At 45.7% G+C, this 24,260-nt stretch overlaps 1 protein-coding gene across 1 annotated transcript; it reads left to right on the forward strand.

Moving 5' to 3' along the window:
* The first annotated feature begins 2,780 nt into the window (after positions 1-2,780).
* LOC143836257 (trace amine-associated receptor 1-like) lies at positions 2,781-10,288 on the forward strand. The gene is made up of 2 exons (XM_077335315.1): positions 2,781-3,103; positions 4,795-10,288. The coding sequence occupies exon 2, from the start codon at positions 4,995-4,997 to the stop codon at positions 6,069-6,071; it is 1,077 nt and encodes a 358-aa protein (XP_077191430.1). The 5' UTR covers positions 2,781-3,103; positions 4,795-4,994; the 3' UTR covers positions 6,072-10,288.
* The last annotated feature ends 13,972 nt before the right edge of the window (positions 10,289-24,260 follow it).

Raw genomic sequence — 24,260 nt, forward strand, 5'->3', positions numbered from 1 at the left:
ATTTGCTTTGCTTGTTACATAAAAGCAAAAGGATGTGTTCCTTCCCATTGGTAGTCTTGGGGAAGTCTCAGCCACCACCACCCCACCAACATCACCCCCAAGTAATAGCAGTGTGACCCATGCACTTCCCCTCCCCCCCCACCAAAGGAAACAGCATGGGCAAATCTCCAGCCTACCTGCCAATGCTGCCCCGCCCCCAATGGCAACAGCAACCCTTCTGTTCACCCGCCCAGCAGCTTCTCCTGCCCACATGGTGATGGTGGCAGTGATTCCCCCATCTGCCTGCCTTCAGCTTCACTGTCAGCCCAGGTGCAGACAACTCCTTTGTGGAAATGATTTAACCCCCCCCCCCAATGTTTTCAGGTTTTTATGCAAACTTTGGGGGGGATTCCCCCAAGTTTATAGAACTGTTTTCTTTCAGAGAATGCATTCTGGCTTAGAAGCATAGAGAGGATGATAAAAAAGAAGCATAGGGGCAAGGTGACGTTGTTTTATAGTCAATCTAGCAGTAGGATGAGATGGAACATGGACTATGCAAGTAGAGAAGGAGGGTGGAGCAGCTACAGGAGAACAAAGAGGGGCAGGATCATAGAATCATAGAGTTGGAAGGGGTCATACAGGCCATCTAGTCCAACCCCCTGCTCAACGCAGGATCAGCCCAGAGCATCCTAAAGCATCCAAGAAAAGTGTGTATCCAACCTTTGCTTGAAGACTGCCAGTGAGGGGGAGCTCACCACCTCCTTAGGCAGCCTATTCTGAGACAAGTTCAGGATGCTGACACAAGTTCAGGAAAAGGAAAAGGCCATGTGTGGATGCGAAGGCCTGAGGGGAAGATGGAAAAATTCAGGGATGGGAGACAAATTTTCTCATCCCTCCCCCCTTTGAGGCCTTTACCCCCACTTTTTCTGATAGAGAATTGGAAAATGTAGAGGAGTGCTGAAAAAAACTCTTATGAAATATTTTGTCATTTAGAATAGGGGAAATGCTTTTATAGTGAAGGTGGGCATGCTGTAGATGTAAACAGCTCTTAAATACAAGATGCATTTCAGCACGTAGAAGGGTGCCTGATCTTCATGAGGGCAGCATGCAGAGCTTCCATGCCTTCTATGGCCCTTTTGACATGACCCTGTGGTTGACCTTTTCACCTCTCCCTCAAACCGATATGACCTAGATACCCACAGACTGGGTATCAAATAGCTTACCTGGCTGGAGGGGGAAAAGAGCAGAAGGAGGCAGGGCAGATGTAGCACTAAAGTCTCAGTGGAAAACTCAGGGAAAAGATAGCATGTAGCTGGAAATATATCTAGTTACACCGATATTATTATTGACCCTTTGTGTCGCCCATTCTTCTGACCAAATAATGTATCTTCTGACTAAATAATATATTTTATGTTATTTAGCACAAAGTTTGTATTTTCTGTTTTATCTCCTATATTTTCCTACTTTTCAGATAGGTATATGGGCTACGGTATTGTAGGGTACATCCATTTATAGTGTCCTCTTAAACAATGGTTATATTTGCAATTTTGCTTGTAGAAAATGAAGACATTTGTAACTCTTAAATTCCATAAATATTTCAAATACTGCAGTTTTAAAAGCCCCCCCCCCCCCCAAGGAAAATACCCATTTTATTATTTTTTTTAAATGACATGGCACTGGTTGAAATCTCCAGTGTCCAAGCATTTCTAAACGGGACTGGACTCGTAGGGGAGAAATAAAATTCACAAAGTGTTAGGAATGTGGGAGGGGAGCAGGATGTGTCACCAATAAGACCAGTTGATGCATTTCACACTTACATGCTAACCTATCAGCACAAAATCTTCTTGTGTCTCCTGTCTTGATAGAACACCTTTTCCACACTGGAGGCTCCATGCTGTGCTGCAGGCTGGAGTTTGAGCTGGGGCAGATTGCCCTGCTTCTTCCTGTTCCCGCACAGGGGAGCATTTGGCCCAGGTGCACCTCATCCGCCCAAGATTTGTGCCAAATTTTGTGGTACTCCAGTCAGTTGCCTGACATTTCGTGCTTTGCCACTGAGTTGGGATTCCTCTTCCAAGTAGGTTTTTAAATCGTTAACACCATTTCGCTCCCTTATATATTTGGGGAACAGCCTCCTGGGAGGAGAGTGTCAAGGGCACTGTCCGTCCAGGTACATCTGATGCAGTGGGCTGTAATCTACAAAAGCAGTTTATGCCACGATAAATCTCTGAATCTTGAAGGTGCCACCAGACTTCTTTTTATTTGTGTGACAAAGGACTGATGCAGCTATTGCTCTGGGATGTACAGTCAAGAATGCATAATGGCTGGATCCTCTGATGGCCCCTCCCCGCCTTGAGCCCCCGGGCTGGAGGGCGTGGCCCGTTTGGGGAGAGGCTCCGGCCAAGGAGTCCTGGGAGGTGGCCCTCCGCGGCGCTGGTGGGAAGAGCTGCAGGGCAGACGGGTGGGGTGGCTGCAGGAGCGCACGTTGCCTTGAGCCGAGCAGCCGGAGGCCCCTCCGCGCTCTGCTGCACCGTGTTGGACGGGTTTGGCCACTCGGCTGGCTGCAGGAGGGGGCCTCTGCGGGACGCCGCGTCTCTTTCGCCACCCGTCGAGCTCCACGACTGCACGGCCGCAGGGCAGGCAGAGCGGGATTTGCACGGCAGGGGGCTTTGGAGAGCAAGCGCGATGCTGGCAGCCCCCGAGGGGGCCAAGAGTCGGGAACTTCGTGCGGCGCCGCAGAGAGACGGCATGGGGCGTGCGGGGTGATGGGGGGGGGGGGCGGGGGCGGCTCCTTTGAAACGAAGGCGCGAGCACTTGCACAATGTAGCTCCGCGGCGCGGAAGGCGATCACCCGCATTTGGCACCGGCCAGCGCTGCACCCAAAAGTCTTTCCAGCTATGGCTCGGGGGACGACGCCGTGGCAAGTCCGTGCAGCGCACGCTCGAGTTCGCGCCCACCCCGCCGCTCGGCCGCTCCAGAGGTAACCCGCGTTGCTCACTCGACGGCTGCACCCGGAGCCCGGGCTGTGGCGACTCACTCCTGGGATAAGGGCACCAAGTGGCTCCCGGCCTGGGACAGAAACTTCACCCGGACCCGACGTATTCCAGACGCCCCTGTCGTGGGATTGGTGAGCATCATTCCCCCCCTCCCTCCAATAAATTCCTGTTAAGAAAGTGTTTAAGAAAGAGAACAAAGTTTGTGTCCAGTGGCACAAGCAAAGCTTTATTCGAGGTGTAACCTTTTGTGTACATGCACACAGACAATGAAAAGTGGGCATGCGCGGGGAAGCTCACACCTTGACTAAAACTTGGTTGGGCTCCAAGGTGCCCCTGGACTCAAACTTCGTTCTGCTGCTTCAGACCAACATGGCTCCCCCCCCCCCCCCGAACCTCCCTTTGAGACAGAGAGTGAGCCTGCCTCCCCTCCCCTTCTACAACATTTCAAGGCTTTGAGATTCTGGTAAAACACCCCCTGTTTAGCAAACAGTGATGTAAAACAGGACAGTATCTGTACCCCTACTCTGTGGAGTTTGGCTACGTGGTGGTTCTCCTTCCCTCTGAGCGTGAGAGAGATCTGAGACCAGTCGGACCACATGGGCAGGAGCTTCTTGGATGTTGGTTCTGCTTCCAAGGCGCAGGGAGCTGCCTTAAACTGAATCCCTCCCTTGGTCCATCAGGCTCAGTATGGTCTATTCAGACTGGCAGCAGCTCTGCAGCACTTCAGGCAGAGGTCTTTCGCATCACCTACAGCCTGGCCTTTTTAACTGGGGATGCTGGGAATTGAACTTGGGACTGTTTGTATTCAAGGCAGAGTCTCTGCTGATGGGACCTTCCATACTCACATATACTTGGCATCCTTGCAGGCTAAACTTATGTGCCAGCCCAGGCTGATTTAGTTCAACAAAATGGCAAAAAACACTTAAGTCCAGCAAATAAATAAGATTTTAAAAAATACATATTGACAAGACAAAAATATAATAACTGTGGTGGTAGATCTTTACATAAGTTTCTATAAACAGTTTTCAAATATCTAAAAGCATCTAAATAGAGGTTGGCTTTTATCTCTCCAGTGATGTAATGTGTGTCTTTTAGTAAGGGCATGAAGTGTCCATTTTCATTGACTATCAGTTAACCATCAAGAGATAGCAAAAGAGTTTAAAAGTACATAAGAATCGTCAAAGATCAATGGGTATTCTAATACATAACTGATATGAGTAAGAACTTCTTCCCAGAAAAACCAAATAAGTGGACACAGCTTAAGTATATGTTTAAGGGCCACATCCTGTGAGCTACAGCAGAGAACAAAGGTATATATTGGTATGACAATATCCATTTGATCCATTCTAACATGCTAAATTAACATTATTGGCCAATCCAGACCTAACAATTGAGAAGCAATCTTTTTGATGGAAGGCTTGGACTGATAAGGGTTTTTTTACATGATACCAGCTGATAGCCCGAAGATGAGTTTTTATTATTTTCTCAATGGAGGCCTAAGCACAATTTGTCGCCTTCAGTAGAATGGCAATGTTTACAATGGCAATACTTTTTGGTAACTAAATATAGCCCTGAAACATTGTCTCAAAGTCCTCTTTGCTCCTGGAAACCTGAACTGAAGGCAGAAAACAAAAACCGCAATATTGATATATAAATATTTGATGTCAAATAATCACTTTGCTATGCAGAATCTCAGGAACAAGTGGAATAAGGAGCTAGATCGCCCTGTTTTGCCAAAGCAGCAGGTTGTGTCCTTAGGATTTATGGCTCTTAAATTGAGACTTAATCAGCTTGATGATGTAATTTTGTGGACTGCTTTCAGATTGATACACATGATCCCATCTGGATGATTTGCACAGCTGCTTCCGTGCCTTCTTGGAGCACCAGTTCTGAAGAATCAGCTGGTACCTGCCCTGAGAAACAGCCTGTGGATTCCTGCCATGGGACTCTAGGGGGAGAAAGCCTGGCTTGCCACTGTGCCACACACCCAGTTTGCTTTGGGAAGCAGAGACAACGTGGTCAATGTTGGGAAATAGCAGCGGCAGCAGCCCCAATTGCACCCTCTGCAGCCAAGATTTTGCCATTGGTGTCTGCAAGATCCTCCTCATGGTCCTCTTGATCGTTGCCATCAGCCTTGGCAATGCGGTGAGCCTCCTGGTTTTCCTTTGTGTCAGGCAGTTCCGAAGCCCCCAAGGATACCTGAAGGCCTCTTTAGCCCTGGCTGACTTCATCGTAGGAGTCATTGTGGTGCCTTACTCTGTATACAGGGAGGTGGACAGATTGGTTTATGGGATGGAGCAAGAGGCTGCAGAGTCTGGTGAGCTGACCTGCCAGGTCATCGGGCCCCTCTTTGCAGGCTCCACCTTTGTCTCCATCACCACCATCTTCCTGCTCTCTGTGGAGAGAAGCATAGCGGTGCTGAAGCCTTTGCACAAGAAAGCAGTGATCACCAAACGGCGGACTGTTTGGCTCATCCTTGTCACCTGGGCCTTGAGCTTCTCCATTGCAGTGATCCCCTTGCTCGTCTCCCCGGATATTGCTCTCCAGTACAATTCCTGCAGCAAACTTTGCACCTATGAGTTTCCAATGAATAAGACAGCTCAATCCCACTGGAATATCATGCTGCTGTATCCAGTCTTTGATTTCTCCCTCTTGGGTAGCACTTTAATCATCAACTTTGTCACTTTTGCCGCCCTTCGCCAGTACTGCAAGGCCCGGAAACAACTAGGGGTAGAGACACAGGGTGGCAGCCAGCTCTCCTTCTCAGACATTAATGCAGCCAAGACCATAGGCATCTTGACCTTTGCTTTTACATCTGCCTTCAGCCCCATTGCTGTATTTGTGGTGGGTTCCGTGATAGGTTACAAGTGGTGCCGTTTTTCCTTCTATGCTTTCTGGATCCTCACTTCCAACAGCTGCTGGAATGTGGCCATCTATAGCATCTGGGACCCCAAGTTCCGGCAGGGCCTAAAGGAGCTGTTCTGCAAGAAGGTGTTGAAATCAGACTCCCAGGGCCCTAGTCACTCTGTGGAGGTGGACAGTACATCTATGGCCCGTGTGGTGATCCTCAAGGACATGTTCTGCCTGGACAATACTTGACAGCACAACTTTTTTTCTGCCACTTATCAGTGGAGGCTGCTCAGTTATTCCTTTAGGCTATTCTGGAGGTTTAGCCAGACAAATATCTTGCTCCTACATGGAATTTGCAGTGGTCTCCCACCCAATGGATGAATGAGGTCCACACTACTTAGCTTACAATGCTGGTAGGCCAGTTGCTGCACTGTGATTTGGGTTCTGGCTGTTGAACCTGTGCAAAGAGGTGTACTTCTTACAAAGTGCCCTAATAGCTCAGCTTTGCCTGAGCTCATTAGAGCTTGGAAGCTAAGGAGCCTTAGCCTTGGCTAGTCCTCGAAAGAGAGACCACCGAGGAAGACTAGGGTTGCTATGGAGAGGAAGGCGATGGCAAACTGCTTCTGCTCAGCTCTCTTCTAGAACGCCCTGTGGAGGGGGCTGTCATGAGTCTGTTGTCTTTGTCTTCTTAAAGTGCTAGGTTTGTCCTTGCATAAACTGAATTACAGTTTCTTGATCTACATAGTCCAAATGCAGTCTAAAGGGACTTGCGGAGATGAATTCTAATGCATAGTGTGAAAGGACACCAGACAGACAAATGTGGATTCCTAAAGGCTTTTTAAAACATGCATTACGCTTGTATCTTGCTCTTATATGAGATGTGCAATCGTTTGTCATCCGAAGGACCAATGTAGCCCATACTACTTAGCATCATGTGTGCCACAGCATCAGGTATTCCTGGACCACTTGCTGTACTTTGATCCTGGAGGAGAAAGGCCTAGATGTAGCAGAGGGATGAAGTGGTAGAATGGGCTGCACCACTGCAGATTGCAAGAGATTGCAACATTTTTGAAGTTTTCAAATATTTATTCATATGTAATCCCTATAAGAGCCTCTCGTGGCGCAGGGTGGTAAGGCAGCCGACATGCTGTCTGAAGCTCTGAACATGAGGCTGGGAGTTCAATCCCAGCAGCCGGCTCAAGGTTGACTCAGCCTTCCATCCTTCCGAGGTCGGTAAAATGAGTACCCAGCTTGCTGAGGGGTAAACGGTAATGACTGGGGAAGGCACTGGCAAACCACCCCGTATTGAATCTGCCAAGAAAACACTAGAGGGCGTCACCCCAAGGGTCAGACATGACCCAGTGCTTGCACAGGGGATACCTTTACCTTTAATCCCTATGAATGATAAATTACCGTAGCAAGCATGCATACATAGGCTAGAACCTTTCTCCTTGATCTGTTCCGTTTTCCATGATCAGAGAGTTTTTGTGGAGGGAGAGCAGATAACTCCTTACCTGCACTCTGAAGTGGTACCACTCATTCTATAATCTCAGGATCCTGCAAATAATTTCTTTCACATGAACATTAATCCTTAATAACAGTGAACTGGACACAAATTACTGCATGAGAGCCTGCATGGTAACTAGTTAGAGCAGAGATTCTCAACCAGGCCTCCTGGAGCTCCATGAGGGCTCCGCAGGGGTTCCCGGGCCTTTCCTCTTTATCTTGCCTTAGTAGACTCAATCACAAGCTATTCCCAGCATTGCTGTGAAGGCAGGGAACCAGCCACGTCCATGGACCTAGGGGTGGTCTTGCATGGTTACCATGCCTGGGAAAGAGGGTGGAGCCTGGATGCTTATTCCTGCCTTCTCCTCGGTCCTCCTTGGGCATGGCAGGGAGGTATGGCTAGCTGACATCACTTCCACCCTGGTTCTGGGGCTTCTCCAAGCCTGAGCTCCTCCATGGTCAGAAGGTTGAGAAGGGCTGTGCTAGCCAGCCGAGGACCTAGGAGACCCAGGTCTGAATCCCCACTCTGCCATGGAAGTTTCCTGGGGTGAGCTTGAGCCAGTCACACACACTCTCACCTTAATTGGCCTGGCAGGGTTGTTCTGAGTTAAAATGGAGGGGAGGAGAATGCTCTCAGCAGGTTTGGGCTCCCATTGGGGAGGAAAGCGGGGTATAAATGACGTAAATAAGTGGATAGAAGTTTGTGCATGAAGTATTTTGCTTCCTCCCCTCTCCCACTTTTTACCTACTGAGTCCTCCGTCTCATATTCTATTCCTAGGGATCAGAGAAGTCTTCCAGTGTATGGAGGGCAAAGTAAAAAGGGTCTGCAATGCTCGAGAAGAACTGGCAAAATTGTCCCTTCTTATGTCAGTGGAAGTACTGTAAATGCTGTTCCAGCAGTGGAAGAGTCCACTTTGTATCCAACTCATTATTTTCAATACAAAACAGCAAAATGAGTCTGTACCAAAATGTCCAAGACTCAGGTGTCTATTCTCTCAAAGGAAAATAGGCCATGATTTAAAAAAAAGATCTCCCAACTCTAAATGCCATTAGTACTAAGAGCATTTCTTCACTATACAAACTTGCAAGGAAACTTGCAAGGAAACTACAGAATTGTCTAATATATAAGGTTTTACATCCTCTTATCACAATACCTTGAGAGAGCCAGCGTGCTGTATAGGTTAAGAGCGATGGACTCTAACCTGGGGAAATGGGTTTGATACCCCATTCCTTGACATGAAGTCTGTTGGCCGACCTTGGGTCAGTCACAGTTCTCTCGGGACTCTCCTTGCCCCACCTACCTCACTGTTCACTTCTTAACACTGAGACTGATTAAAATGTGGGATTTGCTTCCAGGAGATGTAGTGAAGGCCACAGGAATAAACAGATTTATAAGGGCATTAGACAGATTCATGGAGGAGAGGGCTATCAGTGGCTGCTAACTCTGGTGAGCCTCCATTTTCAGAGGCACTAAACCTCTGAATCCCAGAGCCAGGAGGCAACACTGGTTAGAGGTCTTATCTTCTGTGCCCTGTTGTTGGCCTTGCAGAGGAACTGACTGACCTCTGTATGACAGGATACTGTATTAGATGTACCACTGATCTGATCCAGCAGGGCTTTTCTTATGTTTTTGTGTTCTGTTGTAGGGAGAGGAAGGGAAAGTGATCGTAAACCACTTGGCAACTCCTTAGCATAGAGAAAAGCAGGGTATAAAACCCAGCTTTCCTTCTTCATTATGACATGGTAATATCATGAATATGGTTAAGGTTATAACTTGCTCAAGACATATGCTTTGGATAATGGTTAAGAACAGGATCCAGATGCCCTTGCTAACCTCCCTTAAGCCATACCCATGATTTAAACTCAATGAAAAGGATATTGCAGGCTCTTAAAATGCTGCTACAGGAAGGGGGTAGACTACTAGAGCACTTGCTGTGCATGCAGAAGGTCATAGTCCCTCCCACCTTCGGTTAAATGGAATCAATAGGAACTGATGTAACTTCCTGTGACTCTGGAGATCCACTGGTGAAACAGAGTAGCTAGTCCCAACCTTGAGAGACCAGTGGTCTGATTCAGTAGAAGGTAGCTTCATATGTGCAAAAATAGGAAAGCTGAGCTTTCAGTATTAGTGGAACAAGCTCTTCTTGTATTTGGGGTTTATTAAACTAGGACTAAAATAAATACCATTGCATGATCCTGACTAACTATATTGTCATACAGGTACTGATAGCAACTGAGAAATGCTGTTTTATCAGGCAGCTGTCCGGAATGTATGCTCAAAAGGTTTCTTTCAAGAGATTCAGGGATGAGATTCTCTTAGGTGATGCATGTGTAAATCGGCCAAGTCACCTGTAGCAAGTCTCTGGAGAGGCAGTGTACCAGATAAGAAAGGAATGTTATGGGAAGCTGTAAGATGTGAATTAAATTCTAGACTGAGCCACTGTTTTGTTGACAGAGCTTTCATTTGTTGGGTATTTGCAAAGGCTTACCTTCTTTTTTTTCTCCCTATTTGGTTGGCTTAAAATAGCTGGTGTGTTTATTGTATGAGGTAATCTCGATAACAAATTCCACTCTGAATGTATACAATGCAGATAAGTTTTCTCTTGATAAATTAACAGCACAAAAACAATCATTATTGTTTAGATAATCATCTTTAACACATTGCCCTGATGAAAATATGAATACAGTTCATTTTCAATAATACCATCAGCAATGAAGCCTTATGCAAGATGACAAGGTTTGTTCTGTTTTGAAGCAATCTTATATTGGTTGGGTTAAAATATGGAAACCCAAGCTGAGCAGAAGGAAATCTCTTAACATTCGAAACTTTTTGAATTATGTAGGTCTGGTATTATCGTGGTTTTATGCTGGTTGTTGAATTGCAATCATTCCAGTATCTAAATAGGTAAATAAGCAGATTTTACAAATAAAGGCTCTGATGCACTTTCCTCTAACAGAACTTAATCTGCTTAAGGTAACCTGAATTTTTGCACTTTTTGCGAAAGGGAGAAAACAGAGGGGATGATCTAACTTTGAATTATCTGCAGAAGGTTCCATTGCATACTAATCAAGAGGCATCTGCAACATGAACACTACTTTGAATAGACTGTACTGGAAATAATTTTTTTTTCCTAGAAAACATTTTCCTGGAATCATGCATTAGGTTTTAGACCAAAGAAGTTCCACTAAAGAAAGATTTTCCAGAATCATGAACAAAAATGGAGCCATTTTGCATGAACACTGAAGAAAGGCACCTGGACCTGCCAGCATTTTGCATTAAAAATGAAAATGACATGCATAATAATTAGAGTAGGAACACCGATTCTGCCAATTGCTGTTACCATCATTTTAAAAAAATATGGCATGTATATTTATTAAAATAAACTTACATTTGTCTAATGTAAAACAGAGTCAGCTAAACAATACTTGAAAAACTTATCTAGTTTATGACATGGCTTACTGGTTTCAACCAATCAGAGCTCAGGGCTGTGCATGATCCTAAACCATGGACCAGGGGTCTGTGGACCCCCAGGGGTCTGTGGGAACCCCAGAGGGGGTCTGTGGCCTTTCCCTTCCTGCCTTAATAGACTTGGCCACAAATAAGGGTGCTGGCTGCCCAGAGGGCTTGATGGGTAGGCCATGGGTGTAAAAATCAAAGGGGGGGGGAGTTGATTGCGGCATGATGGGGGGGGGTCAGACTGTCTTCTCAGCTCCTGCCCTTTCCGTCCTACATGAGGCGGAGCCACCATAGTAGTAGTAAAGGCGGGGGAAGAAAACAAAAGGAAGGCAAAGGATATGGGTTGTTCTGTCACTTCTGGGGTTCTGACAGGGAGGCATGGCCAGCTGACATCACTTCAGGGGGTCCTTAAAGTCTGAAAATTTACTTCAAGGGCTCCTCAACAGTCAAAAGGTTGAAAAAGGCTGCCTTAAGCACACAGACTTGGCATTCATGAAACATGGCTGCTACACTCATGAGGCTCACTATTCAAGCCTTATACATCCATCATTGTGCCTTGGAATTCTTCCCTGAGGAAGCTGGGTGTGCATTGCCAGGAAATATATGGCTGAGAAGGGACTGATGCCCTTTGAACCTTTCCTTGAAAACAGCCAAAGGCACTAGCAGAATCTCTGTTTGCTGCTTATTAGATTGCTGAATGCAATTAAATTAGGGAAGCGTTTCCTGACATTTGACTTAACCTTGAGTTAATGCAGGTGAAACCTGGGGCTGACTGAAATCTGAAACTGCCCACTTCTTTTTATTTAGGAAATTCACATTTCAATATTTACTGCAAGCAGCTTCCAACATCATTCTACCTTCCTATGTTTTATCATCCCAACAATCCTATGAGGTAGATGAGGTTGAGAGAGCATGACTGGCTCTCACCCAGTGAGCTTCTATGGCAGGTGGGGGATCGGAATCTGGGCCTCCCAGTTCCTAGTCTGACGCTCTAGCCCAGGGGTGGTCAAACTGCGGCCCTCCAGATGTCCATGGACTACAATTCCCAGGAGCCCCTGCCAGCATTCGCTGGCAGGGGCTCCTGGGAATTGTAGTCCATGGACATCTGGAGGGCCGCAGTTTGACCACCCCTGCTCTAGCCGCTACACTAGGCCCAAGGTGAGAAACAACCAAACCAAACCAAACCAAGATCAGCAATAAAACCATTAAGCAACTTTTGATTTTAATGTAACTTGTTTTTATTGTTAAATTGTTTGCTGTCATGCTTTTGAAATCTATATTGCTCTTGAACATCATGGGAAAAGACAGGGAGGAAAGCTCTTTAATCAAAGTTGTGAAAATAATCTTGATCACATGTTGGGGCGAACTGGATTGGCTCCCCAATGGGGGGGGGAAGGAAGAACAGGCTTACCCATGGGGACACAGTGGGACCCAAATCAAGTCCCTGAATCCAGCCTGTCAGAATAAGGCAGTCCCTTTTCCCATGACAAAGTCATTTCTCAACATGGAGGTTATGGGATAACTTCTGTTTCCTAGTAAGTGAAAGGGACAGAAACCTTGAAATGTTTCAAAGTTGTGATATGCAAATGGAGATAGCGTGGAAGGCATTACAACAATTCCTGAACTCACATTTCAGTAAGGAGGAAAGCAGCAAAGGAATACAAAGACTCAAATTTGGGAAAGGCCAGGTGAAAACCTATCCACGGAATGCAAATATTTGGGTTTGTTCACAGAACAAACTGATAGGTGTGACATTGAAAAGCCATTGTCGGCAGCTTAAGAAATGGTTAAAAGAAAAGGCACTCCTTCAGTGAAGAATTCTGATAAGCAAGTCCTTTGAAACATTTTGGGCAGCACCAAAGACCTGGCAGAAATTGTAGTTGCGAAAGAACGCTTAGAAGAAGAGTTGGTTCTTACATGCTGCTTTTCTCTACCAGAAGGAGTCTCAAAGTGGCGGCTTACATTCACCTTCCCTTTCCTCTCCCCACAACAGACACCCTGTGAAGTGGGTGAGGCTGAGAGAGCCCTGATATTACTGCTTGGTCAGAACAGCTTTATCAATGCTGTGGTGAGCCCAAGGTCACCCAGTGGGGAATCAAACCTGGCTTGCCATATTAGAGGTCCGCACTCCAACAACTATACCAAGTGGCTTTTAGGAGGAGGGGTTGAAGATCTTGTGCTATGGCACTGTTTATTTCCCCCTGTCTTGATGCCCATATATACAGGAACCATGAGCATTAAAACAAAGTTTGAGTCCAGTGGCAACTTTTACACCAACAAAGGATAAACTTTTGTGTGTGTGCAGGTGTCATCAGATACATTCAAAGAGCTTTCCGCAAGCCTTATATGGTGGGGAGCAGGGCAGGTGTTAGTTACCAGGAAGGACTAGGTAGAGTCAAGATGCAAAATTCCAGCCTTGGAGTCACTCTACTCCAAGCTGTTACTTCAACCACCCTCTTCCCCCAGAAGTGACATCAGTCAAGATCCTTTCCCCCCAGTCACCGCTTTGGTCCTTTGAGGACTGGTGGAGATTGAGCCGCATGGGTAGGAATTTGCCTGGATGAACCAGGCAAAGGGTAAGCCTCTTAATGACCCTAGTCCAGTGGTTCTCAACCTTCCTAATACCGCGACCCTTTAATAAAGTTCCTCATGTTGTGTTGACCCCCAGCCATAAAATTATGCAAGTGTTCTTTCACAAAAATTAAACTGAAATTGACCAATGGTGTGAAGATCCATAGTTCATGATTGCATATAAATTGTTTTTTTGGGGGCGGGGGGTGTTTCTCAGTCTGCCTCTTGTCCCACCATGCAGATCTCGCTCTTTTCTGCTGCTCCAGACGGATCAACACTCTATCTTGACCTACCCTGCAAGGCTGTTGTGTGGATAGCGACCACACCCCCAGCCAAGCCGTTGCCCTTCCGCAACCCCTGTGAAAGAGTCGTTTGACCCCCAAAGGGGCCCTGATCCCCAGGTTGAGAACCACTGCCCTAGTCCATGGTGATGCCTGAGCATGCAAACATGATTCCACTCCTTCTGAAAGTGTGTGTGGGAGGCCTCTCAGGCAACCACATATATGCGAACATCCAACTTTCACAGTTTCTCCTTCATGATCATGAAGCGACAGGACTGCTCTGGGTAGGGAGAATCCTGAATGTCTGCAGAAATCACATGGCCTCTGAGTAACACTTTCATAAGGCTGTTGTTGGACTTTTTTAAATGGATGAAAGATACCTTTGGCCCACACCTATTCCTAGCATCATTCGTCATTCTTCGTTGCTAATGAATTCCAGCCCTAGCGTCACTCTCTCCAGCTTCCTTTTTGATTTCATTGCGTTTGTTCGGCTACTACCAAAGGGAGATTTCAATGCTCCCTCGCTGGCTTCAAGATGTTTCCAGTTTCAGGCCTGATTTATGTCTGCTCACATCATCCATCCTACACAGGGACTGTCTTGTTTGGACAATCAAAACCACAGGAAGGAAATTGCTGGCTGTTAGGAGGGATGGCATTTGAGGATCTGCAGGGAAATGACGCGTTGGAGTAATGCTGCCATTAGATCTGGCCAAAGCACTAAAAAACAGGCAGCTGGCTGCACTGGGAATGGTCAGGTCACATCTCCGTCCTGCCCTGCAAACTCACCAGTTGCCTTCCAAGGTCCCTTGAGCCCTTTTTTTCTTGCCTTTGAAAAAATCACACTGACAGAACATCTTCTAAAAGTTAACAGCGCCCACTATGGTGTTCGCAGCTATTATTAGGAATGAAAATAAAACACCCAGCATAATGCTGCTTGTCAGAACCCAAGCTGGATCAGTCACTTAGTGACAACTTCCTGATCCTTGTAAAAATCTTTTCTTTTTTCATACTTCTCACTCTTCTCTTCCCATCTGATGCTTGTCAAAAGAAACTAACAAGCCAAAGATGGAAATTGGATCAGAATTAGCCTAGCTATGCAAGGACATAGCAAAAAAAGAAATAGAAAGACACCCATGAGTCTGGGGAGAAGCACGTAGCCAGAATTCGTTAAAAATCGATGCAAAAACAATGTTTTTGCAACGATGCAAAAACAAATCAGTATAGGACTGACATTTTGTTGCCTTCCAGGGTCAGAGATTCAAAGTAATAATAGAAAGGAACTTGTTCATTAGCTTAAAAACAATAAACTGCTTAGAAACAGCCTCCGTGGGCTTCTCATTCTAAGCATATCCAGGTTTTCGCCTGCTATATTTGGAAACATAACCTTCAAGTGGGGGAGGAGGCTGGGAAGGTCTGCTCTTCTCAGCACTTGGAAGCTCAGCAGGGCTGGGCTTGGTTAGTTCTTGGGAGGAAGACCACCAAGGGAGCTAGGGGTAGATAGGCCTCTGTTTATCTTTTGCCTTGAAAACCCTACGCCAGGGGTGGGCAAACTGTGTCCCTCCAGATGTCCATGGACTACAATTCCCATGAGCCCCTGCCAGCATTTGCTGGCAGGGGTTTATGGGAATTGTAGTCCATGGACATCTGGAGGGACACTTTTTGCCCGCCCCTGCCCTACACAGTTGCCATAAATAGGCCTGAGTGCAAGAGCCACCTATATTTCTCTCCACTGCAGTGGCATCCACTGGGTGTTCATGCTACAACTGGGGTAAAGCAAAGGCCCACTGAGAGGGGAGTCAATGTTCAATGCACTGAAGGTGCTGGGAGTGAGATGTGAGACTGGGAACGATAGACAGCCTAACCTGTGAAGCTTTAAATCAGGTTTGTCCAATGGCACCATCTCATGTTCATTGCTAGTATTGCATGCTTTATTGCAAGAAGATTCACTGATTGCTTTTGAATGGATGCATAAAAATTGTACATACATATAACAGAAACTTATATTGCAGGTAACAGTTTTGAAGGACATTAGAGTAGAAAGGCTCCAGAAAGAATCTCCAGGCAATGCTTCTCTGACATGCCCACCTGGTCAGTGGATGGGGAAGAGAGAGGTGATACAACTCAAGAGAACGAGGAGGAAGGGTTGTTTTGTACTGAGTCCATTAGAACAGAAAGATCTCTTAACTGAGGCCTGGAGGAGGTGGCCATTACCATGTGCTGGCCTGGACAGCTGGAGGAAGCTTCAAGGTAATGGAAATTCTGTAGAGACCAACAAAAGCCTTGCTTTCTCAACTGGGGTTTCTTCATGGCCTTGAAAGGTTTCCTGGATGGGTGGGAGTTAATTTTGTATGTGTGTGTTAAACATTTATCAGGTGATATGACCATATATGGTCATCATGACCCCCCAATAGTCAATGATGGGCCTGGAGGGGGTGGGAAAGGATGGAACCTGGGTGGGCATACATACAGCTGTGGTTCACAACCACATTCTGCACAATCATGCTACTTCTGAAGACTATTTCAGGGGTTTCTCAATGGTAAAAAAATTGAGAAAGGCTGTTCTAATTCAAGGAGCCTGTCCTGTATTTTAACATCTGATAGGGCATGTATATAGAGAGGCACAGACAGCTTGGTGAAAGAGCCAGCTTAGTGTAGGGGTTAAGAGAGGCGACCTCTAATCTGTAGAGCTGGATTTGATTCCTTACTCCTCCACATGCAGCCAGCTAAGTGACCTTGGGCTGATAATGCTGTTCTCACAGAGCAGTGCTGACAGAGCTCTTGCAGCCCCACCTAACTTACAGGGTGTCTGTTGTGGGGAGAAGGGAAGGCGACTGCAAACAGCTTTGAGACTCCTTTGGCTAGTGAAAGGCGAGATATAAAAACAACTCTTCTCTTCTTTTGAATTCATTGCTCAATCTGGTGCTGTGCTATGAGTATTCTTCTAAATTTTTTCTTTTTGATAAATATTTTATAACTTTTGATCCTGGTAATAGTTCTCCATAACACATAGACCTCCACCCTCTTGGTTACACAGCTTTAAAAGGAGGAAGGCAGGCAGTTGGTAAGTGGCTGTTCCTACAGTGGTGCACAAGGCAATAAATGATCCTCGTGATGTCCAGGTGTTGGGCAGTTAGAGACACATTTGGAAGGGAAGCTTGGAGTCCTGACCTTCCCCACAGGTAATTCCTTACAAAAGCCAGGTGGTGGCAGTGGTTACTTGAGAGAGGGAAAAGCCTCTCCATGTGTTCATAGAATCATAGAATAATATTGGAAGGGGCCATACAGGCCATCTAGTCCAGCCCCCTGCTCAACGCAAGATCAGCCCAGAGCATCCTAAAGCATCAAAGAAAAGTGTGTATCCAACCTTTGCTTGAAGACTGCCATTGAGGTGGAGCTCACCACCTCCTTAGGCAGCCTATTCCACTGCTGAACTACTCTGACTGTGAAAAATTTTGTCCTGATATCTAGCCTATATCGTTGTACTTGTAGTTTAAATCCATTACTCTCCATGTGTTGTAAAAACCGTGGAGGGCAGTGTAGAACAGGGCCTGCAGGCTGGAGCAGGACTATTCCACCATAAGTATAAACAGGCTTCTACCGATTAGCGACTAAATTGGATCCTAACATGCACAATGGGTTCCACCCACACTAGCCTGCGCTTTCCCAAGAGTCAGACTTAATGGTACAAGGTCTGCTAATTGCCAGAGACAACCTAACAACTGGGAACTCTATTCTCTGTTGGAAGCTGAGCCAAACCACTCTGGCACTATCCCAAGCAGGGCTACCCTTCACTCTGTCTGCCTCCTGAGCCAGCACTGAGATTTCACTGCTTTCTTCCTGGGATAGAACAAAGTCAGCTCCTATTGGGTTTCCTTCCAACCTTCTGTTCCCCTTCTCAAAGGTGGTTGGATGCTGGCATAAGCATTCCCCATTGGCTCAAGTGGGTGCCTGTTTTCTCCTTTGGGGGTGGGGCAGCCTTCTGTCTATCATAATTTCAATCTGGCATATTTACATAAGGCAGATTGTATATAAAGTGTTGTGAAATCTTCTGTGTGTCACAGCAGTTGGTCCCATTCTACAGCAATGTTCTCTATTATTTGTGAAATCAGAATAGCCAAAGGGCAAAAAGCTGCAGGTAACCAGGCTCCTTACCTTTATGCTGTAAAGGTATGCATATGGGTTTTCATTTCCTTCTCCAATCAATTTGGAGTCTCATTGATTTGCCAGACAGTTCCTGCTGATAATAAAGTGATCAATGCCCTTGATCGATGTTAAGATAGAAAGCCCTTAAAGCTGGTGATTTCCATAATTAAATGTTGAGTCACACATTTTGTTTCCTGAAGCATAGGTCTTTGATGACAGTTACATGTTCAATAACAAGATGATGATGATGATGATGAGGTGCCTATTTACTTAACCTTATGAGTGTTGACAGTTTGCAGTTCATGGGGAAACATATCTGCTCCACTCAGACAGCTAACACCTATATCATGTTTGTTGGTGAGATCTCTTGTGATGAATCAGAAAAACATGTGATTTTGGGAATTTACTGCACACAAAATCAAATGCCTTATAACCACTTTAAATGTAAGAATGCATAGGTGGTTGTTGTGTACATAAGATGCCATCAAGTCACAGCAAACTTACGGTGACAATGTAGGGTTTTAAAGGCAAGAGACAAACAGAAGAAGAAGAGTTGGGCAATTTCCACACATCAATAAAAATAGCGTTACACCAGCTGAATGGCTATGTGCTAAATTTTATTATGCTTCCCAGTCCCTCCTCACTGTTTCTGCTGTCTTGCCTTTGTCTGCTGCTTTTTCACATGTCTCACCCTCCACATCTGCTGCTGGAAGTGGCAGAAGAGAGCAATGTGCCTTATACACGTTGCGCTTCTGCTGTCAATCAATCCATCCCAAGGCTACTATAAATGTTACTAAAATTATTACAAAATAAATGAAGTAAAGGGTTCTTCATTCTTGTTTGTTTATTCTTGTATAGGATCTAACTTTCCCCCCCTTTTTTTTGGATCCTATACAAGAATAAACAAACAAGAATGAAGAACCCTTTACTTCATTTATTTTGTAACTAGAAATAAAGCCCGCTGTGAAGGGAAATACAGGGGAGGAAGAATATCGTGAAGGAAGGTAGAAGAGGGGAGGAGGAGTGGGAGGGAGAAAGGAGGGGAAGAGGATTTTGCAGGGATGGATAGAAGGGAGAAGAACAGGAAGGGATCATTAAGTAAGAGAGGAAGTAAGTGAGAGGGAGAGACAGAGAGACAGGAAGTAGATGGAGAAAGAGAGGAAGGAAAGAAGGAAGGGAAGAAGGCAGGCAGAGAGGGAGATAGAATGGGATGGGAGAGGGGTATATGTGAAGGGGCAGGTGGGTGCGGGGGCAAGTGGGAAGGAGATGGCAGTGTGTGTGTGTGTGTGTGTGTGTGTGCATGCATTTGTGTGGGTAGAAGGTGTGTGCGTGCGTTTGTGTGGGTCTGGAGGGGAGGGTTAAGGGAGAGGAGAGGTGGGGTGGGCAGGGGGAAGACCAGGGTGTGTGTGTGTGTTGGGTGGACTTCTGCCGGGCGTAGGGGCATCCGGGGCCCGACAGAAGCCTAAGAAGGATGGCGGCGGGTGGCGGAGGGAGCGCCTGGGCCCGGCAGAAGCCTGAAATCGATGGCGGCGGGCGGCGGAGGCTTCTGCCGGGCCCAGGTGCTCCTTCGCAGAAGGCTCGTGAGGAAGGGACCTGGGGCGGGAAAGGAGCAGGGGGGAGAGATTTTTAGGGGAGGAGAGAAAACTTTTCAGTGGCTTACTTTATGTTACAACTTTGAAAAAAAAATCTTTTATTTCTGGCATTGCCTGCATGCATGGTCACCTATTTGTTGCTCCAGGCACATCATCATTTTAAAAAAGAAATTCCCATACCCGGGAACAAGGGAGAGGGAGGCAGGTATGAGGGAGGGACAAAGCAGGTGACTTTAGCATATTTGAGCCTCCATGCCTTTCTTCTGCTGGGGGCCTGCTGGTTGCTTTCTGGTATCTACTGCTTTTGGGGTTGGTGAATACACTTTATGTGATTCCCGAACACGCGCTTTAAATGGAGGATGTAGCGAGCAGTCAGTGGGCCAGATGCTGGGTGTGGGTGACATCATGTGGAGGGGGGGGGAAAGGCCCTTGGAAATGCAGGGCTACATGGATAAACGGTGTGTGCTACATGGATAAACTGGCTCTGTCTAAACCTCTCTGCACCAGTCCTCTCTTTCCATCTGAAAATCTCTCAGAATTATGGTGGGGATAAAATGAGGAAGGGAGAGCCCTTGGAGGAAAGGTGTAAGAAAAACATTCTAGGCAGATAACCCATCATTGCTAAGTGTGACACAACTATTTATTCTGTCATGAATGATGGAATTCAAAACATTCACTCACTCCTCCCTACATGCATCTGATGACACTCCCCATTCTCACATGTGTCTTACCTCTGTAGGAACAATGTTATGTCTTAGTGGCATTTGAAGTGATCACCAACAAGGAGAATGTTTCTAGAACACCCAGGGTTGGATCCATCTCTGTAGATGCAAGGACTTACATTCAAGAAGCATGACTTTTATAGCCTCCTGTGGTAGCCCAAGATGTCTCTGCAAGTCCAGTTCCATCTTGATACAAGCCAGCATGGTATAATGTAGAGGTGGTCAAACCATGACTCACCAAAGGTCTGTGGAATACAATTCCCATGAGCCCCTGCTGCTGACAGTAGCTCTTGGGAATTATAGTTTATCAACATCTGGAGAGCCACAGTTTGGCCACCCATGGTATAGTGGTTAGAACGCTACACTAGGATCTGAGAGACCCAGATTCAAAGCCCCGCTTGACTCTAGAAAGTCAATTGCATACCCACAGCCTAACCGATCTCACAGGGCAGTGGTTGGGAGGAGAACAGGGAGGAAGAGACAACAATGCTGTAAGCATCCTTGGGTCCTCATTTTGGGGGAAAGTGGAGTATAATCTAAAATAAGTGAAACATGCTTTCCTTATATAGGGATGATCATATCAATTCCTACCCTCAGCTCCCCAAATCAGTAACTGCATCAACATTCTCTTAAGATGGAAATCGTCTCTGAATATGCCTGCACAGTTCATTTCCCTCTGCACTACTGTATAGAGCAATACTTCCTGGACAAGGCTAGCAGGAATCCCAAGCCAAAGATGAACACCAAGACATTTTGAGGGCTGCAAGAGCAACAACAACAAAAAAGTGAGTTGCAACGTGTTTATTGAACAAAGACTTCTAGCTTACTGTTGGGTTGCAAATCATTTTCTCTAATGGCACAAACAGCAGCTGCCAAGAACCATTCTGGGTAGGTTCCCTTAAAGAGTTTGTGGGAAATGCTAGAGTGTCCAGTGATGCAGGGACAACATTTCTGGTATTCCAGAAATGGAAAGCTGGAATGGATGATTGTGGCATAACCAGATACCATTCACGTGAGTCTCTGCTCTCCACCCCTGTCTCCCAGAGATTGCTGGGCAAGCGTTGACAATCCTATGGATGGTCTCAGTCAGTATAAAGCACTCTAAAAAATATGGTTCAAAACTAGTTAATGGACACCACTGGTGAATAATAAATCAAAATTCTTACTAAACAAGAATATTAGAAGAACTCAGCTGGATCAGACTAATGGTCCATCTAGCTCACAGTCCTGATTCACACAGCAACCAAACACTTACCTTGTAGGATGAACAAATGGGATGTAGAGGCTGAGCCTTCCATTGATGGTGCCTCCTAGCACTGCCTCTGAATATGAAACTTCTCTTTATCCACCATGGTTAGTAGCCACTGATGGACCTGTCCTCTGTCTATCTGGGTTGGGAAATGCCTAGAGATTTTGGGGGTGGAGTGTGGGGAGGCCAGAGCTTGAGGAGGACAGGGGCCTCAGCAACATCTACTCTTCCCCAAAGCAGTCTTTTTCACAAGGGGAATCAATCTCTGTAGTCTGTAGAGTACTTGTAATCACAGGAATTCCCCAGGACCCACCTGGACATTGGCTCCCCTATCTATTGGCCACCAACTTCATTGGGTGCCTGCAACTGCTAGTGTTATGGGAGAAGGAGAAAAAAATTCTCCTTATCCCGTTTCTCTCTCAAATGCATGATTTTATAAACATCTAGTATGCCCACTCTAAATGGTATTTTTTCCTATTCTGAACAGTCTCAGACTCTTCAGCCTTTCTTCATAGGAAAGGTGCCCCAAACCCTTAATCATCTTGGCTGGTGTAGCCCTCTTCTGGAACTTTTCCAGCTCTAGGTCTCTTATGAAAAGGTCAGGGAGTTACTGGGCTTAAGAGAAGGAGGAAGTGTTTATGAATAAAAATAATGCTTTGCTAGACCTGCCTTTCAGCCTCCGAGGACTAAGAAAAACAGAATGTAAAGCTGTATTCCTTCCTTCTTTAAGGGGGCTTTGAGTCATATTGTGTAGCACCTTGTCATCCAAAAGGGCTGTGCCTGACCTTTCGACCTGAGCTTCCTTATCAAAATTAAATATTATACCCAGCAAACTCACATGTGGTTAGTTATGTTAACTATGAGGCGAAAGTGACTATCTAAAGACAGGTGTGTCAACATCTAAGCAATTTCAGTTTTTACATGGAGTTCAGGATCCTTTGAAAATAACAGCACCCATGTTGGATAAGACCAGTGGGCCAGTTAGTCTGGGAACTAGATGCCCTCAGAGACCCGCAAGCAGAGGTCAGAAGTAAAATCTTGTACTTGTTGCCCTCCAGTAACTAGTATTCAGAAGTGTACTGAGCATGGAGGATCCATTTAGTCATCATAAATTTCTCCTTTTAAAGCCAATTAACACCTGTAGCAGTGAATCTCAGATGTTAATGAATCTTGAGTAAAATAATCTTTATGTTTGTTTGTCCTGTATCTACATCCCATCAGCCTCATTGTGTATCCCGAGTCCTAGCATTATATGAAAGGCAGGAAAAATATGCGCTTTATCCAATTTCTGCACATCTTGCACAGTTTTAGAAACCTCTTTGCATTTTTCCTCTTAATTTTCTTTTCTTCAAACAAAAACTCTCTAAAGAAGAAGAAGAGTTGGTTCTTATATGCCACTTTTTTCTACCTGAAGAAGTTTTAAAGCGGCTTACAGTCGCCTTCCCGTTCCTCTCCTCACAGCAGACACCCTGTGAGGGAGGTGAGTCTGAGAGAGCCCTGATATCACTGCTCGGTCAAAACAGCTTTATCAGTGCCGTGGTGAGCCTAAGAAGAAGATATCCCTGTCTCTTGAATTTTTTAGTTCTGCACTTTTTCCATCTTGACAATAAAATTCTTGAGAGGCAGTGACCGCAGCTGTCTAGAAGGTCGTCATAGTCACTCTTCCTGCTGTTACAGATATAGAGAGCAATGGTAACAGCAATGGTAACAATGGAAACTCACACAACAGTTTCCTCTGCAATTCCCTCACATTGATTAATCCCTCTGCCTTTTCTTTCTGCACCACCAGAGGACTTTAAAAGAAATCCGCAATAGCTAGAGAACCATGGCACTGAAATTAGTCATTGCAACAATGTATTTGTTCTCTCACTTTTCATTTGTTTAAAGTATGTCTCCAACTCTTTATTGTGGAGTTTAAACAGAAGAAGAAGAAGAAGAGTTGGTTCTTATATGCCGCTTTTCCCTACCCGAAGGAGGCTCAAAGCGGCTTACAGTCGCCTTCCCATTCCTCTCCCCACAACAGACACCCTGTGGGGTGGGTGAGGCTGAGAGAGCGCTGATATCACTGCTCGGTCAGAACAGTTTTATCAGTGCCGTGGTGAGCCCAAGGTCACCCAGCTGGTTGCATGTGGGGGAGTGCAGAATCGAACCTGGCATGCCAGATTAGAAGTCCGCACTCCTAACCACTACACCAAACTGGCTCTTTGTGCAATATATCTTTTTGTGCAATATATCTTTTTTTTAAAAGGAAAGCTGGCAACGAGTACATTGTTGCAACAGATCATTGTAACATTATTGCACTATAGCAATTCATCGCTAACTGATATTTTTAAAACCTCTCCATACCTCTAGTGGTGGGGGGGGGGGGGAAATGATGGGACTGGGAGAAGAAAAATGGTGCACAGGTGGGCGGAGCCTCCAGAAATGCATGTCTTCCCGTCCTAATGGTGTTAAATGCACTTTGGCTGCAATCTTTCCTAAAATATTGTATCAAACCAGGTATAGGAAATATTGCAATAAAAGCCAGGGGAAATACTGAAATGTGACAAATAGCTGACGTCATGCAAATGCTCTTGAAAACAGTGCTGCTGTAAGGCAGCCAAAGCACCGCCATGTGGGAGTAGCCTGTGATACTGATCATTTCATTTTCCTTAGAATAGAATTTGTATTTCAGAACCCATTTGCTAAAGAGCCAAGAGAGTCTGTTCTTCTTGATTTCAGATGCAGTCCTCAATAAGACTTGGTCAAGAGCAACTACAGTCACCAGCTCTTTTGCTGTCAATGCTGCAGGAGGAAACTGGTATCAAGAAATTGTTCTTGGACCAGGCACAATATCTCCTTCCTCCCAGCAAAGAATTTCAAGCACTGACTGGTCTCAGCTCAACATTCTGTGCTAGTCAATAGACAATTAGGTTT

This window comes from Paroedura picta, chromosome 4, assembly GCF_049243985.1.
Source record: "Paroedura picta isolate Pp20150507F chromosome 4, Ppicta_v3.0, whole genome shotgun sequence".
Lineage (NCBI taxonomy): Eukaryota > Metazoa > Chordata > Lepidosauria > Squamata > Gekkonidae > Paroedura > Paroedura picta.

What these genes read in the sequence shown, in the direction of transcription:
- LOC143836257 (XM_077335315.1), top strand. Translation starts at nt 4,995, where the DNA reads ATGTTGGGAAATAGCAGCGGCAGCAGCCCCAATTGCACCCTCTGCAGC.